The 25,870-nt window shown below is 39.3% G+C and overlaps 2 protein-coding genes and 1 pseudogene across 2 annotated transcripts; 1 reads left to right on the top strand and 2 right to left on the bottom strand.

The window, feature by feature from the left end:
- Window positions 1–2,278: 2,278 nt before the first annotated feature.
- Window positions 2,279–4,001, bottom strand: LOC121942792 (claudin-4-like). The gene has a single exon (XM_042486052.1). The coding sequence runs from the start codon at window positions 3,992–3,994 to the stop codon at window positions 3,359–3,361; it is 636 nt and encodes a 211-aa protein (XP_042341986.1). The 5' UTR covers window positions 3,995–4,001; the 3' UTR covers window positions 2,279–3,358.
- Window positions 4,002–6,270: 2,269 nt separating this feature from the next.
- On the bottom strand, window positions 6,271–7,307 carry LOC121942795 (claudin-4-like). Its single transcript, XM_042486053.1, has one exon. It carries the CDS (start codon window positions 7,188–7,190, stop codon window positions 6,567–6,569), a length of 624 nt encoding a protein of 207 aa, XP_042341987.1. The 5' UTR covers window positions 7,191–7,307; the 3' UTR covers window positions 6,271–6,566.
- Window positions 7,308–16,660: 9,353 nt separating this feature from the next.
- On the top strand, window positions 16,661–24,509 carry LOC121942990 (annotated as a pseudogene).
- The last annotated feature ends 1,361 nt before the right edge of the window (window positions 24,510–25,870 follow it).

Below are 25,870 nucleotides of genomic sequence, written 5' to 3'. Positions count from 1 at the left end.
GTATTAGAGTGTAAAAGTCTACAGAGACTTTTGAGGCTCATTTATACTCGCTTTATGTACAAAAATAGATGCGATCATTTCAAACTTCGCAAACGTCACTGCTCAAATACCTCCGTGTGTCCTTTATGTTGGCAAAGATACAGCCACTAGATGGCAGTAGAGGAACACGTGGAAAACATGCACAAATACAAATGACATGAACACAGACACAGACAGAACTGTCTCTGTCTGTGTCTGTAGATGCATCTAATGGTTAGCATAAATGATATCTTACACTTTTTTATGTTTTTTCCTCTAAACTGAGATGATTTAAGAGTAAAAAATGGCGTTTGTGAGCTCTTCACTATTCTCACACTTATTACTACTGCAAAGTATTTTCACAAAATGGGATTTTCTGTCAAATTGGTTTGGTTAAATAAGATTTGGGCTGGGGCGACGCGTCGACGTGAATACGTTGATCCACGTAACATGTGTTAACACATCACACCGTTTCACACAGCGCGCTTAATGAGAGCGTGAGCAGCGCTGGGTGTATTGTTTTTGTTTCGGCGCTCGTGTATCAAGTTAGAGCGCGCACATTGCTCGCCCGAGCAGCGCTTGTCAGGCGTGTCTGAGCTGCGCGTCAGCTCGCTCTCTGTAAAGTCTCTCTCTGTCACAGAGATGAGGAAATACAAAGATGTTTGTTTTACCTCAACTTCTTTGCTTTTCTTTCAAAACAAAGGCTGACTGTTGCTGATACAATTAATTTTATTTTAAACATTTACAAGACAGGGTTGTCAGCTGTGCTGTGTTTAAATTGTTTTATTTATTTTGTTGTTGGATTGCTAAATGTAGATTGCTCTACATTCCTTTTGCTTGAGTGGAACATTCTCTTACGTTAATTTTATTTTGGAGAGACTTTATATCAGACTATAAAACACAGATTACCAGTTCGGACTGGGCTATCTTTTGATGGGGAATAATGCCCTGCAGTGTATGACAAGTTTTAAAATGTTACTTTCAGTAAATTTGTTGTTATATTTATTGAATAATGGATCAATCAAAAAAAAAAAATCAATAAATTAATCGATTAATCGAAAAAATAATTGATAGATTTATTGATAAAAAAAAATCGTTAGGTGCAGCCCTAAATTAGGTGACATGTAGTTCCTCTAAAGGTTAAATGTGTTTAGTTATTCTTGTTGAATCACTGAACCAGAACAGAAAGATTGGCTTGAATTAAAAAAAAGGCTACACACCACACCACCTAATGTGGTCTAAGGGGTCAGACATCATGACGCATTGAGGATGCATTTGGTGCATTCATATCTGTACTTCGAGCTGCTGACTTGTGATTGAATCACCTAGGACGCGTGTTGATATCAGACGTAAATAGGGCCAGATACTTGGCCCCGAGCTGAGGAGGAGAAATCGGTGTCAGCATTGATAATCACCTCGATGAAGTGATGATACAAAGGAAACCAGTCATGTCAGCACTTTGCAAAAAAAAAAAAACAAACAACAAAGAAAACTACTATGACTTCCTAATTCTCTGTTGGGTAAACAAACTGTTAACGCCTAATCTTTCACATACCATTTCCAGAAATGTGATACTGCATAAACAGCTAGTTTCACACTGCAACACTGCGAGGAAGTTAGTTTAGTTAAAGCAGGGGATACTTGAAATGTCTTTTCTACAACATACTATTAATGAGTTAAAAACTCATGGGGGTAATTTTTGTTTCAGTTCAAACCAACTCATGTCTTATCATGTTATTCGCCTGCTTTAATGACACACCTTCGACTTTTAAAACTGAGCTCATTTCCTTTGAAAACACATAGCTAATATCTTACAGTAAGTTAGGAGGATCTCTGCCAGACTGAGCGCAGGGCAGGCAGGTCTGGTCCTATCCGGTCTATGGCCTGTAAATGGCTTTTTTCTTTTGTAAATTAGTGACAAATCACTTAAACATGTATTGTTTAAGGGAACAATTAATCCTCTATCCTGTTTTCCATCACAGCTGTAACCTCCATACACATCCTGGTAAATTCATGTCTGATGCATTGATGCATAATCGATAATTTTTATCTCTTCCCTCTTACCCATTCTCAATAATTCTATTATAAGCTTTGAGTTTCTCAGAAGTAAATGGTAATCATCCAGTGAGTATTAAATTTAATTACAGTAACAGAACATAGCAGGATTTAGAAACACAGAAATATAAGTGTAGAATTTGCAGGTTGTGTGAAAATGAAAAGGACAAAAGCACAAATTTCCCTGAAATTTCCCTTCCACTTCATTTTTGTTATTTAGACAGATGTGAACAATGAAAAACATGGATAAGCAGAAGTTATACATCAAGGAAACTGCATTTCTGCCTATTTGTTGAGATGTTAACCATCTGAATGACAATTACATGTGAAATCCTCACAACAAACTAAGCATTTACATAGACTAATTATAAACACGTTTCAAATCTTACTTACTAAACCAGTCACAATATAACATGGACTCAGCTGTTTAAAGAGCTCTTACATATTTTAATTTTAGATTAAGACACGAACATACGCTAAGTTCCTGTTTTGGCGTTGAAGTAGACAAGCTTTTTTACAGAAAACATTTTGAATACTCATACGCAGGAAAAACATAATAATGATGGCTTCGTTCCATCAGGGTGTGACAGTGAGCCAGCGTGCACAATCTCACGGCCCCACTGACACAGGGTGACTAAAGGTATCAGACACACAAATTTAATGCTTTTTCAAAAATATTTTTAACAAAATTTAAGACTGATTTTTAGACAGATTTTTGTAGAAATAGGGTTTTTTGTGAGTCTGTTTTTTTGTGAGACATTTTGTAGTCTATAACAACAAGAAATTATTGCCTTCCATCCACTAGATGCATTTTGCTGTAATAAAAGCGACTGAGGTGAGATAGCCAGATTAAAAGCTTTTTCTTTTTAGATAAAACAGATCTTAATAATGTTGTCCATTGGGGACATAATTTACAGTTGAAAAAAGGTAATCAACCGCAACATATTGCAATGTATGTTATCACAATACTCAGCATCTTGCAGCATGTCTAAAACTGTAATAATACTGTATTGTGACTTCAGTATGGTGATATCGTTTTGTAGAGCCTCTCATGAGTCCCACCCCTGAAAGACAGTTTGAGACTCAGTATTTGGTTTAAAGATTTTTAACATCAGAAAATGTGGCCGCACAAGAGCATGACTTATTATGACTTCAAAACCTTTTTTGATTTCAAACCTCAAACTGTGATTTCATGCTTTATTTACACTGCCAGTGAATATATGTTTAAAGCATCATTTCCCTTTGTACAACTCCTGTGGCCTTAAGAGACCTTAGAGGAACTGTCTCATACGTATTCTCTTGACGTGGAGGTTGACCTCACAGGTGTGAATTTGGGTACGTAGTGGGGATGCTCATGTTTGGGCGGGCAGTTCCAACACAGTAGCCCCCCTCCCATGAGCAGTAGCGCGGCAGCCGCCCAACCGATATACAGCGCCGCTCCCAACTCAAACCTCTGAGCTTCGATCAGCACCGGGTTGTAGAAGTTGGTGATGATGGTGTTGGCGGACCAGGAGACCGGAATGAGACAGAGCAACCCCGACACGATGAACAAAATTCCAGCCAGGATGCATGCCTTTGACTTGGATCGCTCGTCCTCGATGCAGTTCGTGCATTTCCCACCAGCGATCGACAAGACCACTCCAAAGATTCCCGTCAAGATGGAGATGATGATCATGGCGCGGGCGGCCTGCAGGTCCTGCGGCAGAGCCAGCATGGAGTCGTACACCTTACACTGCATCTGGCCCGTACTCTGCACTACACAGTTCATCCACATGCCCTGCCAGATAGTCTGAGCCGTGATGATGTTGGCGCCGATGAAAGCGGTGACCTTCCACATGGGTAAGGCACACACCACGATGACCATGAACCAGCCAATCACAGACATGGATATACCGATTATCTGAATCCCCTGAGAAACCATTTTGCCAGCTTCGTTAGTCGCACAAAAAGATTCAACAAAAAAAGACAAGCGGCAGTATGTGAGCTTGTATTTATAGGTTTGTGTGTGAGAATAAGGGACCGAGACATGAGGGTATGTGATACCACAGTCCTCAGCTCTGATTGGCTGGAAGGAGTTTACACACAAACAGAGACCCAGTGACCTTTACTATTGCTGACCTGCCTGAATCTAAAGCTTCAAGGTCAGATACAAACAAAGAAATCCCATTTACATCAACCTTTTATTCTCTAATTGACAAATATTTCAAAGCACCTGCTTTGTATGAATTTAAGTCTTTATGAACCTTTATTAACTCTTATGAGTAACTAACCATTTAAGAACATTAACACTGTGCTGTAAATGTGTTATATAGTGCCTTTTTTTGCAAGACTAATTTTTGTTGGCACATGGTGTCAATTCTCAATAAAAAGCACACAACAACTGCTCCAAGTGCCAGTCGCTCCCCATAGACTCTCATGTTAAAATGCCTATTGTTACAGCAGAAATAAACATGTTTACAGCCTGGTACGAAAAACGTTTTTTGGTGTCTACAGCCTATTTCCTTGTTCACGGCATCTGTACGGGGGTGAACTCAAAGCTTCAAACGGAAGTCCACAAACAAATGACAGCCATTATTTTTACAGTCTATGGTAACAATAGCTCTAAACCTGGACAATTTTTTTCCACTGTCATGAAATGAAACCTGTATAGAAACATCTTAATAACAGGCCTAACCTGATTAATAACCAACCATCCAGCTCAACAACAGGTGAGATAGTCTTGCATAAAATCACAGTCTCACTTCAACTCTCTTGCAGATTCAGGTTCACCAACTACCTGAAATGAGTGAAGACAGACACCAAACCCCTAATGTCTTTCTAAAACAAAACTCAACTTTATATAACCTACCAAGGCCCGAGCTTTTGTTTGTATGCATTATCAGTTTCTCCTACTTATTTGGGATTAGTAGGCCTTAATAAGTAAGAAAAAGTAAGCATTGTCTTTGAGCAGTAGGTAGTTTTTGGAAAAAAATCCTCATATGGGGATATACACATTGGGTTGATTATTAATAGTTACAAGTGTGTCATAAAATATAGAACAGTTAATTTCAATGCATGAACACTGTTGTGTCAAAACAAATGACATTTTTTAAAAAGCTTGAAGCTTATTTAAAAGATAATTATCAGGATTAGTATAAGAATATTTTTAAAAAAATTAAGAGGAAGAGAGGAAAATGAGGAGAGGAGAGGAGAGGAGAGGAGAATGAGCTCAGTCTGATTGTTGCTACTGAACACATGCCTATTTTGTAGTTTGCATGGTTTATTGGTTGGTTTATGATTTTAATTATTTTGAGAATATTATATTTCAAGTTTGTTTCAAGATTTGTTGATTTTGAAATCTCATTTATTTTTATAGACCACTTCAGTTTTCTTTGTTGTTGCTTGTTATACGTTCTGGATAAATGTAGAAAGTGAAGTGTATGTGTCGTTGATGTTTAACAGTAAGGATCTTATGCCTTATATGTAACCTACACAGATATTTCTTCAGCTCACTGTTGTGCACAAATGTACTGTAGTTGGGCCTCAAGAGCCAGCAGGGTGCACTTTGCAAAAGGGCACCTGGAGTTATTTTGTTTACAGCAGGGGGGAGTGTTGTACAGGTTATGACTCAGAAGGTGGGGAATGTTTCCTGTATTTATTCATGAGGATAACATTAGATAGATAATTCATAAACAACTTAGTATTAGATGTGCATAAAAATGTATTTTAATGCTTCTTTACATGATTGTTTTATTATAAAGTAGTTTTTCATATGTCTCAATGAGTTCAGTCGTTTTTTCTCAATTCTTTTGTCAACTTACACTCCAGAAACATAAAAAAATCGATTTTTAAGGGTATGATTCAGGAGCATTTGACACTATGTTGATACAGAATCTTGTTTTGCTTTGAGAAAATATTTCTCCTTGTTTTAGTTATTAATCAGCTAGAATCTGTGGGTTGTGTATGGTAGAGTTCTGCCTCATGTCTTCTTTCTGAAGCCTTCTTTTTAGCATGAGATACAGGTGTTTAAATGAAATGTTATGAAATCTAGAAGAACAAACAAAACATGATAGCGCAATGTCATAAAAAAAAACCAAACTTTATTTACAGTCAAACATAAAACACATTTTGAATGAAATGTAACGTAAAAGGTCATAAATGGATAAAAACAATGAAATACCAACAAAAACAATTAATTAATCAAATTAATATGTTGGATGTTCTTCCAATATGTATGTATCGATATGGATATTTGTCACTCCTACTGCTGAAGCATTGTGTCACTCAGTCCACAATGTTTGGGTGTGGTGCACGTCTCTTCAGCTTTACACAGTGAAACAAATCTTGCATTGTTGGATGACAGTTTCAGCACAAACTGTGAGCACAATAAAATCATTGTGAAATTCAAATCATACTCATTGTGGCAACACAAATCAGTGTCATTGACCAAAAAGCATTTGACTCAAGTCTCTTTTTTTTCAGTCCCTTGGATTTGTCATTTGGCTCCTCTCTCCTCAGACGTAGTCCTTAGGGCCATTTGAATGGGCAGCTGAGTACTTGGCGGAGTAGTTATCCTTGGGAGGGCAGTTGGCACAGAGGAGTCCACCACCAATGAGGAGGAGACCTGCTGCCCCCCAGCCGATGAAGAGTGCAGCTCCAAGCTCTCTTTTCTGAGAGCCCACGGTCAGTGGGTTGTAGAAGTTATTAATAACGGTGTTTGCTGTCCAGCACACAGGGATGAGGCACAAAATACCAGAAAGGATGAAGATGACACCGGATGCAACACCGATTTTAGCTTTGGCACTCTCGTCTTCGACACAGTTGGTGCATTTGCCTCCTGCAATGGCGAGGAGGAGGCCGACGATGCCGAGCAGGATGGAGATGATGATGAGGGCACGTGCAGCCTGGAGGTCACGGGAAAGGGCCAACATGGAGTCATAAACCTTGCATTGCATCTGGCCTGTGCTCTGGACTACACAGCTCATCCATATGCCCTCCCAGGTGGTCTGAGCGGTGACAATGTTCTGGCCAACGAAGGCTGTCACTTTCCACTGGGGAAGGGCGCAGACAACGATGGCCCCAATCCAGCCAATAATGCACAGGGCAGTGCCCACCATCTGGAAGCCGGCCGACACCATGTTTCCTCAAAAGCTTCTTGCACAGAAAAAGAAGTGTGTCCAAAAGTGTGTGTCTGGAATTCAGTGGAGTCTTGCTTGAGAGATCCCCAAGAGTAAATGATTGGGTAAGGCTCAAGTGGGTCTTTTATACACTTAACTCGGGAGGGGCTTGACAGACACACACTGTCACACAGAGCTGTGACGTGATGACTGCCCCCTCCCCCACCCCCCGCCGTGGGCATGTGTAATCATGTCAGGTTTTGTCTCAGTCAGTTAATCGTTGCGGGTGGAAAAGCCATGCCGTGACTCACAGGTATTGAGATCGGTTTAGCAGAACAAAATACCATCAGACACACCCTCTAAATTATGGTGTTGGACATTAGGTTGGTTTTTGATCCTGTTTTTCTTTTTACAAGTATTCTGTGGCAAGAGTGACTAAAACTACGACTTCCCTTAAGTGAAGCAAAAGCCATTTGCGAACAAAATGTCCACTTTTTAGCCTCTGTTAACGAGCAGCGTTATTTTATTATGGTTACTTTGTATATTTAAGTTTACCGATTTGGCTTTCTAAATGTGTCCTTTAAAAAAAAATAAGTTTGCAAGATGTAAAGAAGAACATAATGTTTGATTTGAGATTAGGAGGAGAGACGCAGCAAAGACTTTATCAGTTGCAGGATAATGTGTGCTTCCTGCCCATTGATGTCTGTGTAAGATACTGCTTAAAGTGAAGTTTATCTGTCATATCCATTTTTCCATTCAGTTTGAGATAAAAGCTGAACACAAAAAAACACTTTACTTTTGTCTAATCATAAAGACTAAAACTTGTATGAATTTAAATGTAAATATATCAGAATATTATATATATCTTTGTCAGTATGCAAGGGCAAAAACACACTATTTTCTTCCTAACTTCCCTATTTGTTTAGTCTTAGTACACATACGGTAAAGGGACAGTTAAGGTTTGGAGAGAGAAAGTGATGTTGAGCGAATCAGCTGAAAGAAAACTTTTCTCAAGATTTCTACGATGGTAAGTGCTTGAAACAGACATGAAAACAGCTGTAGCTAGCTGCACTGAATATACTATAGACATCAGCACTTCACCTGCAAGACTGAGACAACTCAGCATTTGCAGTGAACACCTCTGTCAAAAGGATTATGTAAGGTTGCCAGGCTATCACAGGGCTGAAACAGAGACAGACAACCATTCACTCTCACATTCACACCTACGGCTGATTTCACCAATTAACCTAAACTTGCATCTCTTGTGACTGTGGGAGGATGCCGAAGAACCCGGAGAAAACCCACGCTGACAAGGGGAGAACATGCAAACTGCAAAAAAGGGCCCTCCACCCAGGACCCTCTTGCTGTGAGGCCACCACCGTGCCATGATGACTTTTTTTCAGATAGGTAGGACTTTCAATCAGCATTACACCTGGATCAAATGACTCTGCAGGAGACACAGGTTTTTATCACCTCAAACTGCGATCAGCATTACATCTGTGGAGATACCTCTGGTCCTGCTGCTGTCTACTGTTTACATGCTCTCCTGCCTGTTGGTGACGTCACACGGTTACACACCAACAAAACAAGCCCCCCAAGACACACACACAGAAGCTGACAGAAAAGGCAGACTCGTGTGGTGCAGAGGGTAGTTCACTGGCAGTGGGAACACAGTCTATCACCAATATTTATCAGGTTTAACTGTGTTTGAAAAATCTGCGTGCATGCAATCATACCTCATTAGTACCTCATTATAGCCTCACCTCAAAAAAATCTGAACTACCCCTTTAATAAGCGCCACTGTGATAAAAATGACTCAGTTGAGCAACATATTGTTACATTTTTTATCTTTTCCTTAATTAAAAAAAAGTTTGATAAACTATGAACTACAGCAGTGGTTCCCAACTGATCCAGTCACAGGGTCCAGATTTCTTCTTAGCCATTAGTTCAAGGTCCTTACATTCTATTTTATTTCACAAAATGCAACACCATGTTGACTTAGAACACAAAGAAAAAAACATTGTAAGAATAACAGAAATACCACTTCAAAATAAAAGCTCTGTGCTGGAAATTAACATTATTTCAAAATGAAGTGTGCTTTTTTACAAACATTCACAAGTCACTTGCGGTCCATTTAGAATGGATCTGTGACCGACTTGTTGGGAACCATTTAACTACAAAATAAAGGTGGATGCTCAGATCTTCTGGTATTAATTCGTCCTAGTATCCTATTCATTGTACAAATGTAACAATTGAAGACATATCACACCTGCACTGATTTCATCAGGCCTAATTGCACAATTCTCTAACAGAGTAGCATTGTTGGCACAGCTTAAGGACACGCCCTTAAAAGTATTTTTATGAGTAGAAAACAAAAACTAAATTTCTTATATTGATGCCATTATAAAGAGACACCAATAAATAATTTCAATGACTGTTTTCTTATGAATCATATTTGTCCAGTCACACAAGAAGTACTGTATATGCACAAACTGGAAAGATGTAAAGGGGGAAATAACAAAAGAGATTAAAGCTGACCTTATAGTGATGTCAGTCGGGTTGTAGCCTTCTCCTGTAGTTTGTCTTTGGAGAAAACTGTGCACTCGGCAGTCCGGGGGTCCCACTTGATGTATCGACAGTTTTCCACAGCAGGGAGAAGATGTCAGGTGGAAGATTTGTCTGGGAAACGGCAAACACTATGCCAAGTGATTCCTGTTGACACACTGTTGCAAAAAGAGGGAATAGTGAGAGGGGGTAAAGAGAGGTAGAGAGGGAATCAGATTGTTTCAGAAATGAATAGAGGCAGTGTTTAAGGGCCAAAACTGCCGTTAGGACTATAATGCCTCTATTTTATCCAAGGTAGGATCATTAAAGTGACTTCGGCCTGGCTATGGAGATTGGGTTCCACACACAAGGAGGCAGGGAGGAATTTCCACAATTAGGAGTCTGAGGAGAGATGGTTTCAGGGTGAGATTAGTCCTGATGTGCAGGCCCTGATAGTCCTCAGGGAGGCACAATGCTTTTTAAAATCCACATATAGATAAACGTAAAGATAGTGCTCACATAAAGGTAGTGCTCATAGACATGCAGGAACTCCAGCACGCTAACAAAGCTCTGAATCAGCTGAATGATCTTGTATGTCCATATTCAAGTCTTTTCAAATCAGAATGACAGTAAAATAAAGTCATGCGTCCTATTATGAAAAGTTTGTGTTTTGAAAGTTTGTTGCATAATGTGAATAATGTGATGAATGGTGACAAGTGAAGAACTGAAGCAACTTTGCAAAAGGGTACAGTACAAGCTTTGCAGCAACAGGTGAAAGACTCAACTCGAGCAGCTGTGAGAAAGTGCCAGAGGGAACCACGGTGACAAGTGTCAGCAGGTAGATTAAGGCGAGCCCTGACTCCACAGTAACGGCTGACTTTGGCTCTCACTCAGGCGGCCAACCCTTCTGTTAAACTGGTTGGGCCATTATGCCAAAAAAACAGGACAAAAAGCACAACAATATAAGCCTGGAGTTCGAACAAGGTTTTTTACTTTTTGGATTTAAAGTTTATTAAGTTTCAAAATTCAATCTAAATAAAGTTGATCAACACATATATGAAAAAGTGTAGATAAATATGGTAACAGTACAACCATTTTATACATTCAAACTATAAGTGAGGACTTCAGATTCACAGTTACTGTATAAAGCTGGCAGGCGTGCCCGTGTGAAACAAGATGGACATTTACAACTGGACATTAACTTGTCCTTAGTTTGTTGTTTGAATTTAGTAATCTGTTATCTTGGAGCTTTGACACTTTGAGTCCCGTTCAGTAACCCATCCATGTATTACAGTACATCATATAAAATCATAATAAAATTAAAGATAATCTTGTAAAAATAGCAAGATGTAAATAAAACAGAGCCAAACCATGAACTGTTGTATGAATATCTTGAGGTTATAGTTAATGCTAGAATGTGTTCAATTAAGTAGTTAAGTATTTTAAGTTTATTGTGAGGTACTAAACTAAACACAATCTAAGTTCAGACATAAGACATGACAAGGACATTTGCCTCTAGGTCTCTATGAAAATATAAAAGTTTGTGATGCAATAAGAAGTGTCCTTAGTAACATTGTTTAGGTAAAAAAAAAAAACTAAGTAGTTTCATGTGTCGGAGTGGGAAGTATGCGTGTGTACCTGTGTGGGCAAACCATGTCTGTATTTGGTGTGTGATGTCATCACAGTGAGCCCTGAGGCCATTGTGCAGGTACAGTCACAGTTTCAGTGGGTAATTTAAGCACATTAAGTATGTTTGTGTGAGCTTCAGTGAGTCATGCCTGTTCGTGACACATGATCACATGATACAAACAGCAACTTGAAGTCTACAAGAGACTAATAAAGCGATGAAAGAGATTTTTAGAGATCTTTTAGAGATGATCTAGTGAAGATTGGCATCAAGAGTGAAAAATATTCTTTACATATCAAACAAAACATTTACATTTTTGGGTCATTTCTCTCTCATAGGACACAGTGGCAGAGATCTTTGCTCTCTTAAGAGGTGTTTTTGGTTATGTTGGTGACTAATGGCTGCAGATCTCATCTTATGTTTGTCTACATTAGTGTTTCAGGTAGATGTGTCTAAGATAGTAGTGTAAATATAATATGGGTGAATATAAGCTGCACACAAAAGTTGCCGTGCAAGTCAGGATAAAAGCCATTTTGGTTGTGAAATAGGGAGTGATTGGGGATTAGTATTTTGGCCTGGGGAAAATGTTAGTTCCTAAGTTACATTCGTGATAGGGATTAGGGCGTTCTTGGTTTTGAACAAAACACAAGAAAAACATGCTTTTTTATTTTAAATTAATTGTAAAACTTCCTCATACACGTTGTTTTCATCATCTATCACTTCACTTCATCCTGTGAGCTTTTAGAATTTGTATGGTACTTTTTTTCCATGATAAAACAAACAATACCAAACAAATAAAAGTATGAATTCAACGTAAACAGAATTGGCCACAAATAATATTCTAATAGTAGTATTAAGGAAGCTTAGCGTCAATAAACAACAACCTGAAGCAGACACCTCATGAAAACCGGTCAGACACGCTGCCGTTCCCATGACAGGTGAATGTTCAGCAAGGGGCTCTGCAAGTGGCGACATGCACGTTTCCAGGTTAAGCATAAAGACGAAGCTGCACCTGCAGAAAAAACTTTTCACTCCCTTAATAATGGCCATGTCAGGTGCTGCTAAAACAGCACAGAATGGCCTGAGATAAATCTGTTCGATCTGTTGTGTCCAGTTAATAACACATATGAGCATAGGATAATAGAATGTGGGCATGTGCGACTGTTTTTAATGACATTTACTTAAAATGTCAATAATATTTGGCAGAGATGTGAGTCTCATGTTATCTAAATCAAAAGTTTCCACTCTACTGAAATTGCATTAAGGAGAGTTAATGGAAAAGTTCAACATGCTGTTCCTCAATTTTGGTATAAGAAACAGATAGCTTCCTCAAACATTTTACTCAATCTTTTAACTACTTTAACTAAATCTACTGTAGCTCAGGATTTTCACATGCAAATCAAGAAACCCGAAACCTCACCAGTGTAACAATGTAACACAGGTGTAATATTATATTCTGTAAAACTCTGTTAAAAGTCTACATTTTTTTAATAATAGTATATGTGCTGACAGATTTTTCAGGAAGTCATATGAGGATTGCAAAATTCAAGAAAAGCTCAAACCAAACTGTGAATCAGTCTTTTTGCGTCAGATTGAGTAAGATATTGTGTTGGTGTGATGTTATCGGTGCTTTTGAAACTTAAGTACTCAACTGTCACACTGTCACAGCAACACCCAAATGCTGCCAAATTTCAAGTCTAACAGCCCTGACACATCAGGCCCACGGTCGGCTGTTTTTCGGCCAATCCAGCATGTTGAATCACTTTGGCAGTACAAGTCATTCATTAAAGCGAGATCAATCAAACTTATTTTGATTATTATTATTGTTCTTAAACCAACATGCGTAGTTAGCCGCTGCAGCATAAAGGTTAGAAAACAGTGCATGTCTACAGTGACACTGCCTCAGCCTCCATCTAATGGCCCACAGGATGCATTAACCAATCGCATCTGCTGTTATGATTTAAGCTGTACCTGCTTATATCCGGTAATCCACAGAGTCGCACTGTTATCTGGACACTGGCAGTCAAAAGTTGCAACACACAAAAATGTCTCCTCCTTGGAAGTAGGAATTCCCTATTACTGACCACTCCTTGAACAGACACGGCTGCCAATAGCAAATCAAACCCAAAGGATGGAGACGAGATTTGTTAAAGCTTGTGTGCTGGAAAAATCAGAAATAGTTGAAGGGAATATAAAATTTTAGAAGGTACCAGAAGGCTGTCTTTTGTGAAATTACTGAAAATGACACCCTTATGAGCACCCCAGTTAAAATGTGCTTCATGCAAGCATGCAAAATCATTAGATAAAAACAGATGAAGATTAAAAACTCATAAATAAAAAACTCAAAGATGAGCTCCCAGCTAACACATTTTAATAAGATTTTAAAGATATTGCTGACTCAACCTGTTTTTTTTTTTTTATTGTTAACAGTAAAAAAAAATTGTTAAGATCTGATATTAAAAATGCACATTAATCCACAATTACTGCAACTACATGAGACATAATGACATAATCATACTAAAGGGTGTTTTCTGCAAAATCAGATACAAGCCAAACACATCACAGAGAGGTTGCAGCAGTGGCTCCCCCTGCCTGTAAAAACACACACCTACATTGTTATGCTTCTAAACAGTTACAGGCACTTGGAATATTAGTGTTTAACCCACCAGATTCACCTGGTGCACCTCCGAATTTTTCAAAAATAATATGTATGTTTTTTGAAATAAAGAAACAGTATTTCTGAGTCTGCAAAAATTAAGATCCCACCTGACTCGAGAATATGGATTTTGGGAGAAATACAAGGGCCCAATTTGAGTTTCACAAAAAATACTTCATATTACTCGCAGGCACAGCTGGTAAAAAATGTATTCCACAGAATTGGAAATCAGAGCTTCTTCCATCGCAGAGACAATGGTTAAATGAATTAACATCCTATAGTACACCTGAAAAAAATGTATTTAGTGTGAGGAGGAATCCAGAAAAATATGAGAAAATATGGGGTTCTTTCCTGGCTTTGTTACCATCATTACATCTACTAAACTAGTGAGTCAGTACAAAACTCAACCCCTCCCTTATTATTCTGTCAACCTAATGTTTGTGTCTCACTTCCTACTCAACAAATTCGGACGCTTGGTCAGTAGCTGCTGTACAGCGGCTGTAGTCCGAGGAGTGAGAAAGTTCACATAGGGCTGGTGTGTCACACATACTCCGGAGATTGCTGGTTGTCTACCATGTGAAACCAAAAGTCATTTAAGTTATTTTAATAACAACGTAGTGTGCTAGTATGTGTTTCATGCGACCCTAGTAACATATTAAAGCTGACATTACATTAGGTTAGGTTAGAAAAAAAGTTCTAATCTTAAGCAAAACCATGCTCTATTCTAAACCTAAGTATGCACTTTTGTTACCTAAACTTAAGGAAGTAAAATGCTCTAAGTTAATTTTGAACAGCGACTGCATGCATTAAACGAGTGGAAACATTACATTTCCTGTAAAAACTAAGGTAAATTGACATGCTGTCCCCGAATGTCCAAAACTAACACTGGAGGGTACCTAGAGCATCACAGTTTGATGTTTAGGGCCATTCACCAAGCACAGATATTTGATGAGCTGGGAGTTAGAATGTGTTTGTAGAAATATCCTTATATATGTTAACTGTTTTTATTTCTGGATTACCAGAAATGAAAGTCACTCAAGCTTTTACAGTACATTTAGATGGACAAATTTAACATTTTCTGCACTAAATGAAAGTATTCAAGCTGATGAAAGAAATTGGGAAACATGTTTTTGACAGGGGAAAGGTGTATTATTCACAATTTACAATGATGCAAAATTACAATCATGCAATCTACCAGTGAAATGGTGCAGATGCCAACATTCCTGTCAGGTGTACGTCTATGTTTGTGTGGGATGATGGGAGGGTGCGTATGTGTTCACATGTGTGTCTGTGGAGGGGGTTAACCACAAGATAACAGATACTCATCCTGACCACTGACCCCAGGTAACCTCTGTTAATTAGAGGGAAGCCTGTAATGACACAGAGCTCATCTGTCAGCTAACCTCAACCGCCCCGTTGTCTATCAAGCAAGATTTTGTAGATATTTTAAAAAACAGTCCAAACTGTTGAGGTACTCTTTGGTTCATTTTGTGTCCGGCATGACAAAAGGGTGATGCTGACACATAAACACAATACAGCTGCGACATAGTTCTTTGTGAAAACTAAAAAAGGAGCAAATGCTCATTCAGTCATGAGAAAGCTGGATTTTTCTGGGCCTTTCTTAATCTCATTTTGTCTTTTTTTTGTTTACATTTCTAGGTGAGCAATTCCAGCTTCAAATACAATACAATTAAAATTAAATAAGAAATGTAAGATTGTAGTATTGTACAGTTTTTGTTTGATTAACTACCTCAGGAATTAGCGTTTCAGCCTTAAAACTAATGTAATGTACCCCCTGTCCTTTATGGTTTACCCAAAAATACACAACGGGGGTATTTACTGAAAGGCTTAACTACGCAGATGAGCTACCATTAAGTCCTGGGTATGTAATTATGGTCTGACATTCATAATGCTACGCCTCATGGAGATTTAAAAGAGCATTATCTGTTTATGTCAGGTGATAGTCAAGAAGGCTGATATTTTCACTGTGTTTTGTTTATTTAAATATTTTACATCCATCTTAAGTAAAACCCCTCAAACATGCCCACTAACAATGAGGCCTGTTAACTCAAACCCAGTCAGTTTTTTTTTCTCCAAGGAGGGATTATCAAACTGACCAGCAAAAAACAAGGCCTGTCATTGTTGCTGTTTTTTCTTGCAGATTTCATTCTAATGCTAATATACAAAAGACCTGAAAGGAACGCTGGTGAAACATTCTTTAATATAGTATAATCAGAAATGAAAAAAAATGGTTGCTTTAAGTATTTTTTCTTAGTTTGTCTCAACACTAACACGCCAGAATCCATGTGTTTAATGAGTTTACTGGTGTCTAACACTCTTTAGGTACTTGGTTTTCCAATGTGAGGCCAATGCCAGTTGAAAAAAAAGAAAGTATTCGCTTTTGCGTGCGTAGTTTGAAGGTAAACACGATGCCACCTTGAGCTGACTCCACCTTCAGGTGTCTAAGCTGTATAAAGAAGGTACAATCTGTTTCTCCCTCTCTCTTTCTCTCTCACTAAAACTCTTATACAGGACGTTGAGCCAACGGGATCCGGTATCGCCTTCATCTCAGGAGGGTTGAGCCTGCGGACACAGAGGGCCTTCTATCTTACAGAGCCCTGGAAGAGAGTCTCGTTCAGCTCGTTCTTCATCCTCAGCTCCAATATGTACTCTGCAGGCTTGGAGATCCTCGGGATGATCCTGGCCGTGGCCGGCTGGCTCGGGGTGATGGTGGCCTGTGGCCTACCCATGTGGCGGGTGGCTGCCTACATCGGTCAGAACATTGTCATCTCGCAGGTGATCTGGGAAGGCTTGTGGATGAACTGCTCGGTGCAGAGCACAGGACAGATGCACTGCAAGGTGCATGACTCCATGCTGGGGCTGCCGGTGGACTTGCAAGCAGCTCGCGCTTTGGTCATCGTCTCCATGGTGCTGTGCATTGTGGGTATCGGTCTGTCAGTGGCTGGTGCCAAGTGCACTAACTGTAGCCGGGATGTGAGCAGTAAACCCCGTCTGGTGGTGTCTGCTGGAGCAACCTTCGTGGTGGCTGGACTGCTTCTGCTGGTGGCGGTGTCCTGGACAGCACACGCCATCGTGATGGGCTTCTACGACCCGCTGCTGGAGGAAACGGGGAAGAGGGAGTTTGGTAACGCTCTGTACTTTGGCTGGGCTTCCTCCTGTCTTCTCATCCTGGGGGGAGCCCTGCTCTGTTGCTCCTGCCCTACCACAGCAGCTACAGCACCAAGTGGTGGTGGCTCCGTGCCTCCCCGGGTGGACTACTCAGCTGTCAAGGTTATGTCGGTCAACGGATACCCCAGAAGAGACTACGTATGAATGTGGGCACAGAGGAAGATACGAGCCTAGTCTTTGAAAATGTATGCACAACAGATGGATGTTTGCTGGCCTGAATGTTAATGTAGCATCCTGGACTTGGACATTTCATATGAATTAGGACTGCAAGATACAAGACCTGCAAAAAAAAAACACTATGTTTATTTTGACAGACAATTTTAGTGGGAATGGTAATTGCATTACATTTTAATAGAAAAAATGCAAAAATGAGGATGATGTCATTTTTGCTTGGGTCTGAAAAAGCTTGTTTCCTTACATTTGCAATATATAATTTGTAGGCAGCGACATCTCTGTACTGTAGCACCACAATGCTTTATTAAGCTTTTGAAACCTGAATCGATCACTTTTCTTGAGCTGCGTTCAGAGGCATTTCACAGGCATTTATACCTTTGAAACGTGGGAAAATCGCTTGATTTCTTTCAAAAACATCAGCAAGATGAGGTAAAAAAAAAATTAAAAAATGACCTGAAAATTGGCTAAAAAATAAAGAGAATTTCATAGATTTATATAATTATACATTTAAACAGAAAATATATATATTCTTTACTTTTTAATATCTTTTTTCTTTTAATTTTAGCACTTTTTCCAGGTCATTTCCTGTTTTTTGTTCTTTTGCCTTTGTTGTTTTTTTTGTTTTATTGCCAATTTCAGGTAATTTTCTTGTAACCTTTCCCTAATTTCTTGCTAATTTTGGGTTATTTCTTATCAAGTTGCTCATTGCCTTCTTTCCATGTTTTTTTTTTTTTGGAAAAGCAAGCTAATTTGCTCAGGTTTCAAAGGGTTAGTAATGGTATGTCGTGAGACATTTTATTTATATCAGAACATTGCAGCTTCTGTGATTTGGATATTGCATAATGCAATTTTGATGATATTTCAATTAATTGTTCAGCCTTAGTATGAATCACTGATGCATTTTTCACAATTTGTCTTTGTTGTGACCATATTTCTGTAGAGGTGGACATTTTTTGTTATTTTTAATGTTTTATTTCAAATAACACATTTTGGCTTTATTTTTTTTAGAAACATAAAGATGATTTCAAATTTTAATAAATACACACAATGTCTTTTGATTAAATCAAGATTGTTAAATAAAATACAACTTTCACAAGAATTCACAGATTTTCAAGCCTTCTTCGTGTTGGAGATAAAGTTTTATAACTGTAGTTTCATACCATAGAGTCAGATACTGGTTCTTAAATTAGACACAAATAAACACAACATAACAACTATGCTTGCATGAGGTTCTTTGGTATGCAGAAATGGGGGCAGATGCCAGCTACAGAGCTCACCACAGTCTGACCAATAAGAGCTGTGCTGGTGCATGCCAGAACTAGGTATTTTATTTCAATGTAAATGGAGGAAAGAAACAATGGATGGCTTGTTTCTGAGGAGCACCTTATGCCTCCCGTCCATTATAGCCTGTTCTCCATTTGCAAGAGTGAAACTGAGTCAGAGATAAAAGTCTCCTTCTGCAAGGGGATGTAACCTGCACTGTAAGTGAGTCCAAAGCGAGCCACAAAGACCTCATTGATCACCTGGTTGCCAACTGTTTACTTTACTCCCAAAGTGGGAGTCACTGTAATTAAAGTGTACCAAAAATCTAAGTAACAAAACAAAAGCAGGTACTGTTGGAAAATGAATGCCCCTTTTGATTTGTCACAGAAAATTGATAACACCTCAGAGGCAGACCTGCTGCAATTAAAGTCACCAGCAACATGTCATGTGAAACTACAAGTGTTAAAGTTTGTACTACGCATCAAGCCTTGCTTTACTGTCATATTTTACATCAGGTATCATCAATTGGCGGACCACGGTCCGAATCCGGACCAAAACTTTGTCCTATCCAGACCAGTGGTCAAGTTGTAATCAAATGTAAGTATGAGAATAATATATTTTAAATAGTAATTCTCGGCAATTAATCAAAAAATAAAAACATTGCTGCGTGTATTATCCAGCCACTCACGCTGAGCTCTCATTATTATTACCAGGGGCAGATGTAATGTTTTAGGGGCCTGGGGCCACAAGCACATGACATGAATGTTGGCAGGCTGTTGGCAGGTATAGAAGAAGTAGGACTACTCAAAAGTTTCTAATTCCTGAGTAAATTTCATTCATGCACTTTAAAACTGTTTCAGAACATATTCTTACTGCAGTGAATAAAACATATACAAACTTGCATGGCAATCGAGTACTCCTGGTACTACTGGCTTAAAAGCAATACAAAAGCAATATTATTCAAATACAAAAAACAAGACACAGGTCAGAAACATTGCTTGCTTTCTTAAACTGCTTTGGCTTGAGCTGTGAGGTTAATGATCTACAAGGATACGCTTCTAAATATCCTGAAAACTCCCTCTGTATGACCACAGGCCCTGCTATCACCCTGCTGGCCGGACTGTGTTACTGAGTCCAGCTGTGCAGTCATGTGTTAATGGGAAAGAGCAACAGTCCGGTCAGAGGTGAAGACAAACTGCACTATCTACCAGCAGAGCACCACCTCCCACTTTCCAACAATAAACGAGATACATAAACGCTGACACTTACTGTATAAGTGAGGAGTGTACAAAGATGAGCACATCATCACATTGAGAGTGACTCAATAAACATGTACAGCACTTGGGGTAGGTCGTGACAATTCTGACATAATGTTGCAAAAGTTTCTGCAAAATCATCAAAAGCGTGCTGATCTTTAAGCAGGGCTGAGTATTAAATTAGAAAAGAAAATTGTTAAAAAAAATAAAATAAAATCATAAAATAAAATTTCAAATACCAATACTGTTAAAATGATACCATCATAATACTTAATTCAATAACAAAAATGTGTGTAAGGTAGTGAACGTTTTGGTAGCATCTCTGGACGCTGAACTGCCAGCTTCATAAAACACGTCATGCTTAATTTCGCCATACCAGACTGTATGGGTTGTAGCTACTGCTGCGGGAGCGAGAGCTCTGCGCAGCGGAAAGTTGTGAGAGTCCACCTGGCAGGACACACACAGTGACAGGCCTTAGTATTTGCACCACATGGCTAACTTTACCAAACAGTTAACAGGTTTGACAGAGTCATGCCATTTTGATGTCGGTGTGAGTTTGTTGGGACCATTTAATGTCTTGGTGTTGGATGTTAGCATACTGGCTATGCAAGCTCTCACTACTAGGACAAATGGTACCCCAACCATTTTCTAATTCACTATAAAGATAAAGTGATTGACAGAGGGAATTGTTTTTTGTACTTTTAGTATACATACGGTAGCAGGGTGCATGAAATAGCATCAAAATAGAGCTTGTTTATAAAAAAAGACCCATTGGATGATCCTCTGCACCCCCTGATTGCCCTTAATGCCCTAAAATCTTAGAAAAGTCCTAAGATCTTAGAAACATCCCAAAATCCTAGAAACTTTCTAAAATCCTAGAAAAGTCTTAAAATCATAAAAACATCCCAAAATCCAACAAATGCCCTAAAATCCCAAAAATGTATAGGGCTTCTGTGATTGGCCTCCTGACATTTTGCGAAAGTGGCCCCCATCGAAGCAAGTCGAATATCCCTGCCTTAAAGGAATCAGGTATCCATACCCAGCCCTAGCTTAAAGGCAAAATAATGCTCTTGATTACAGTTACCAGATCACGTTAGTAAAGTAGGTTCTTTTTTTGTGACCTGCAAATTGACAAAGTTGTCGATCAGACTAAGTGTGTGATGAGGGATACTAAGGGAAAAGCTACTGGAGATCAGAGTGTGTGTTTGGGAGGGTCTTTTTCTGTGGCACGTGCAAAAGTTAAATTGAGGTTAAAACCCCTGATGCACTGCGACCTTCAGAGCAAGGACACTGATAAGAACCTTGCGCAAACGCACACAGACAATTGTTTCAGCCTCCAACACACTGGCACGGTCTCTTTTTAAAACATTGGTCCTTGAAATCATCATTAGAAACATGTCTATGTCCTAAGAGAAATATGTTATTCATAAATGATTTTCATCAGAGACCTATGTGCCTTCTACATGCTGATACTGTTCTGTTTAGAGGGTTTTTCTTGTTTGCATTGCAGTTCCCACATGTGGTCTCAGGTATTAACTTCCCATGGTAACCTAGGCAGCCGGGAAAAGCTGTTTTTAGCATCACATAGCAGTGCACACTCCAACAATGTTACACAAATATGGAAGTCAGTATTTCTAACACAGTATTTATTTACTCCATTGCCAGGTGCTAGTTTTATCGTCTGTATGGCAAGATATTGATAACACTCATAGACTTGAAATCTCTTCCACAGCTGAAATAACATGCCAGTTTCTGTTAAGTGTTAAAAGATGACAGTTACAGTAAATGGAAACTTGCAGACCTTTCATAAAACTTGATTAGAAGATGGTTATATGTGATTCGCTGGCAGGATACAGAGGCTGACACCAGACAGAAACACACACACCCTGGGGATAATCAGAGCACTCCCTCTGATTTTCACAGAACTATCAAAACCATTTTACAGTAAATCCTTTTTCACCACTGTCTCTCCTCCCCTCCTCATCAGCTTCGATTCCTCTATCAAAATAAGAAATAACTATAGGTCCAGGGTGTAGGATTAAGGGGGATATATGGGCAGAAATGAAATAATAAAAAAATAATAATGTTTTCTAGAGTGTACTATCACCTAATGGCCACTTCTGGGGTTTAAAATTAAGCCAGCCCAGAAGTGTCACAAAGTGCAGTTCCTTGAACTTGAGGCTGGCTCCAAGAGCAAGTAAATCCCCATACACCTCCATGTAAAAGTGCCTAATTTTACAGCAGAAACTAACATGTTTTCAGCCTGGTACAAAAATGTTTTTGGTCTCTATAGCTAATTTCCACATTCACTACAACTTTTTGGGGTGATTTTTTACATATCTCACCCATTTACATTTTACTAATTGTTAAACTAAGGCATATACAGGGGCTGGGCCGCTTGAGTGACAGGCTGTCTGCGAGGCTTTGCTACTATGAGTCGGATCCACCACTCGCTCCTCCACAGCTCAAACCTCTCGTCAAAATATGGCTCCAAATTACCAAGATGGTGATGGATAAAATGATGAACTCGAGACTTCAAAATGGCATACCAATGGGTGACATAACTGTAGCTATGTCCATTATTTTATACAGTCTATGAAAATCACCTTTTTTGTTTTTGTTACCTTAGAGTTAGCCATTCATATCTACACAGGGAGCAGGTCCTCGTATACAGAGTTGGGCGTGGTTATCCTCGATCAATATCAAGCAATATGGATAAAGCCAATCAAAAATACAAAGTGTGTCAAATAATACTTATACAACATGCAACCCCCCACCCCCCCAAGCCACTGTTCCAGAGTTTTAAAAATAAACACTTATATAAATATAAATATATATATATAGCACTGCAATCAAAAAATATATATATATGCATGCAATTATTTATTTTCAAGACCAGTAATAATGCAAATGTTAATAAAAAATAAATAAATAAATAAGAACAGGGCAATAAAATAGTTTCTGTCCTTATGAATGAGTCCCTTAACAAAATCGATAGGTCTGTACTTCAAAAAAGTGTGTTTTTTTACTAACTTGACATTCATCACTTGCAGTCCCTTCAGAATGGACCCGCAACCCACCTATTGGGAACCACTATTCTACACTACATTAAATCCTATGAATCATCCTAAAAAACTGCTGCTGCTTTGAAGCAAAATGATTCACAACCCCTCTGCAAAACTTGCAATCTTAATAAAAACAAGCGATAAAATGATGTAATACATTATATCTGACGGACTCTGTCAGAGAGGAGTACAAAGAGAGGCATGTAGGAGTTTGTGCTTTCTACTTTCAATCATTCATCCACGGTTCTTTACCACGTCTGTTATCCTTTAACTACTCCAGACCTGAGATACTGGCCCTCTGTTTACTCTCCCCTCACCCAAATAGGTGGGAGAGCTACCGGGACAGAGGAAGTTGAATGATTAAACTGAGGCCGTTTACATGCCAAGGCTGGGGTTTTGGACACTCAAACAAGGTGGGACAGAAGACGATTTGAACTCCTCTCTGGCCAATGACCAAGTGACTCCACCTTCTGCGCTCGAAAAATCTGCTGCTTATATGAGCAATCAGATCTACCGTGAAAACACTCAATCTACTTCTGACTGCTTGGATTTATAAGACATCTGTGCACTTTGACTCACACAGAGTTCAGACATGCCTTCAGTGGGACTGGAAATACTCGGGGTGATTCTGGCTGTCCTGGGATGGATCTCCGCCATTGTTTCTTGCGCTTTGCCTATGTGGCGAGTGTCAGCTTTCATTGGAGTGAATATTGTCACAGCGCAGACCACCTGGGAGGGCATCTGGATGAACTGCGTGGTCCAGAGCACGGGTCAGATGCAGTGTAAAATCCACGACTCCATGTTGGCTCTAAGTGCAGATCTTCAGGCTGCCCGTGCCCTCACACTATCATCTCCATTGTGTTGGGCATTGTGGGACTCCTGGTTGCCATAATGGGGGCAAAATGTACCAACTGTGTGGATGAGAGAGTCAGCAAAGGCTCGGGTGATGATAGCCGCTGGAGTGGCCTTCATCCTGGCTTCTCTGACCCAGCTGATCCCTGTGTCCTGGTCTGCCAATACCATCATAATGGAGTTCTACAATCCAATCATACCTGAGGCTCAGAAGAGGGAGATAGGTGCGGCTCTGTACCTGGGCTGGGCTGCAGCCGCATTTCTGCTCATCGGAGGGGGCATCCTCTGCTCCAGCTGTCCCCCGCAGCCTGAGAAACGGTATGGGCCCCCATCAAAGTTGATGTACCCCCAGACGAGGTCGCTTGCTCCGAGTGGTTACGACAGGAGGGACTATGTTTGAAGTTTGAAGTGCTCTTCTCTCACACTTTTGCCATTGTGGAAAAGACAGAGAGCTACAGAGGAATGTCACTTACAACTTATCTGTCTTTGTTGAGATGGAAAAAACTCTTGATATTCATTCCTCTATATTATGTCTGCCTTTTTAAACAGAACTTCAAACTTATTTTCCTTTGATAAAATGTTTAGTTTGTAACTTTGAGGCTGATGGAAGCACTGAGACTAACAAGTGTATATGTTAGTGAAGTGATGTGCTCTGTATTTTATATTTTATGAGAATAATTGTGTGATTTGTGATCCAAATTTAGAGAATAGGCAAATCATCGTTTGTTTTTGCTTTTACTACTTTGAGTGTCTTTTGAAGAAAAAAAAAACCCTTTTGATCAACAGGTTAAAGGAATTCTATCCTGAGTTCACAAAATGCAAAATTTCAGTGTCAATACTTTTCGTGAGTCAGTCCATCTCAAATGTTTTGATGTCTGACATATTACTATTTTTTTTGTAATTAAAGGTCTTGCTTTTTAGCTTGAGTTTTCCTTGATCATTTAAACATTCGACATGTATTTTTTGGGGGGTTGTCTTTGTACATTATCTTTACTGAGAAACAATTGTTTGGGGCCCATTAATTATTTCTGTAAAAGGGGCACATTTTGAATACTTGAAGGATACTGTTAGTTAGGATAGTCAGCTCGCTAACTGTAACTGTCATACACACACTGAAATGAGCATATACCTTTCTGGTCACAAGACATAAAAGAAAAAACAAGAGAAGAATAAAACGACAGCAGGGTTTTAGGGAGCTTTGATAAGTTTTTTTGATGTGCTTATCAGCAAAAACATGCCCTGAATTCTACTGAAACATCCTAGATTGTCCGAGATTTACAGTTAAAAATCTCTGCTCTATCACCAGTGATGGAGGTTATGTTTCAATAGGCCCCTCTGATCATTGTAAATCGGAAATTCAGCTCTACTTTTCATAAATACATTGACACCCAATATGAAAACTGGAACAACACATTCAAAAATATGTCTTGATCGTGGTAAGTCATAAATTCTGCTTGACTTTTCATAACCAAACTGACTCCCTTGCGGAAACTGGAACAACATATTTAAAAACAGATTCAGTGAAATTAGTTTGGTTTCCTTCGTATCAACAGGTGCAAAGAAAACATCTAATTCTGTGCAGCCTGCATACCCAGCCATTAGGCTGACGACTGGGAGTCCCTCTCCACCTGTCTGTCTCCCACATGTCTGTTGGCTCTGTGATAACAAGAACCGCTACTTTGTCAGCTTCCCCACACTGAACTATCTGCACTGCCTCACCAAACAATGGACCTGTTTCATGTCAGAGGGGGAGACTAGTGGGGGGCTGTCAACACTGGGGGGGGTGGGGGCATCTCCAGGGAGACAGTCCCAGCCCCAAAGAATTTCAAGGGCATTCTGCAGACAGACAGAGTCATTAACTCCCATCAGACACCACACGACTGAAACTACTCCACAGGTAAAAGTGATCCTTGAACTCAAGGGGCTCGTACTTCTGTAAAGTTTAAGACAGTTGACATGTTCTTGGACTTGTGACAGTTTTCTGACATAATCTTACAATTCTTTGTATGATTTCAAAATCATAAACTAAAAGCAAGGTTTTTTTTTTTACTTATTACACATTGATGATAAAAATC

The sequence above is a fragment of the Plectropomus leopardus genome, chromosome 5, assembly GCF_008729295.1.
Source record: "Plectropomus leopardus isolate mb chromosome 5, YSFRI_Pleo_2.0, whole genome shotgun sequence".
NCBI lineage: Eukaryota > Metazoa > Chordata > Actinopteri > Perciformes > Serranidae > Plectropomus > Plectropomus leopardus.
This window is presented reverse-complemented; position numbering and strand designations above follow the sequence as displayed.

What these genes read in the sequence shown, in the direction of transcription:
- LOC121942792 (XM_042486052.1), bottom strand. Translation starts at nt 3,994, where the DNA reads ATGGTTTCTCAGGGGATTCAGATAATCGGTATATCCATGTCTGTGATT.
- LOC121942795 (XM_042486053.1), bottom strand. Translation starts at nt 7,190, where the DNA reads ATGGTGTCGGCCGGCTTCCAGATGGTGGGCACTGCCCTGTGCATTATT.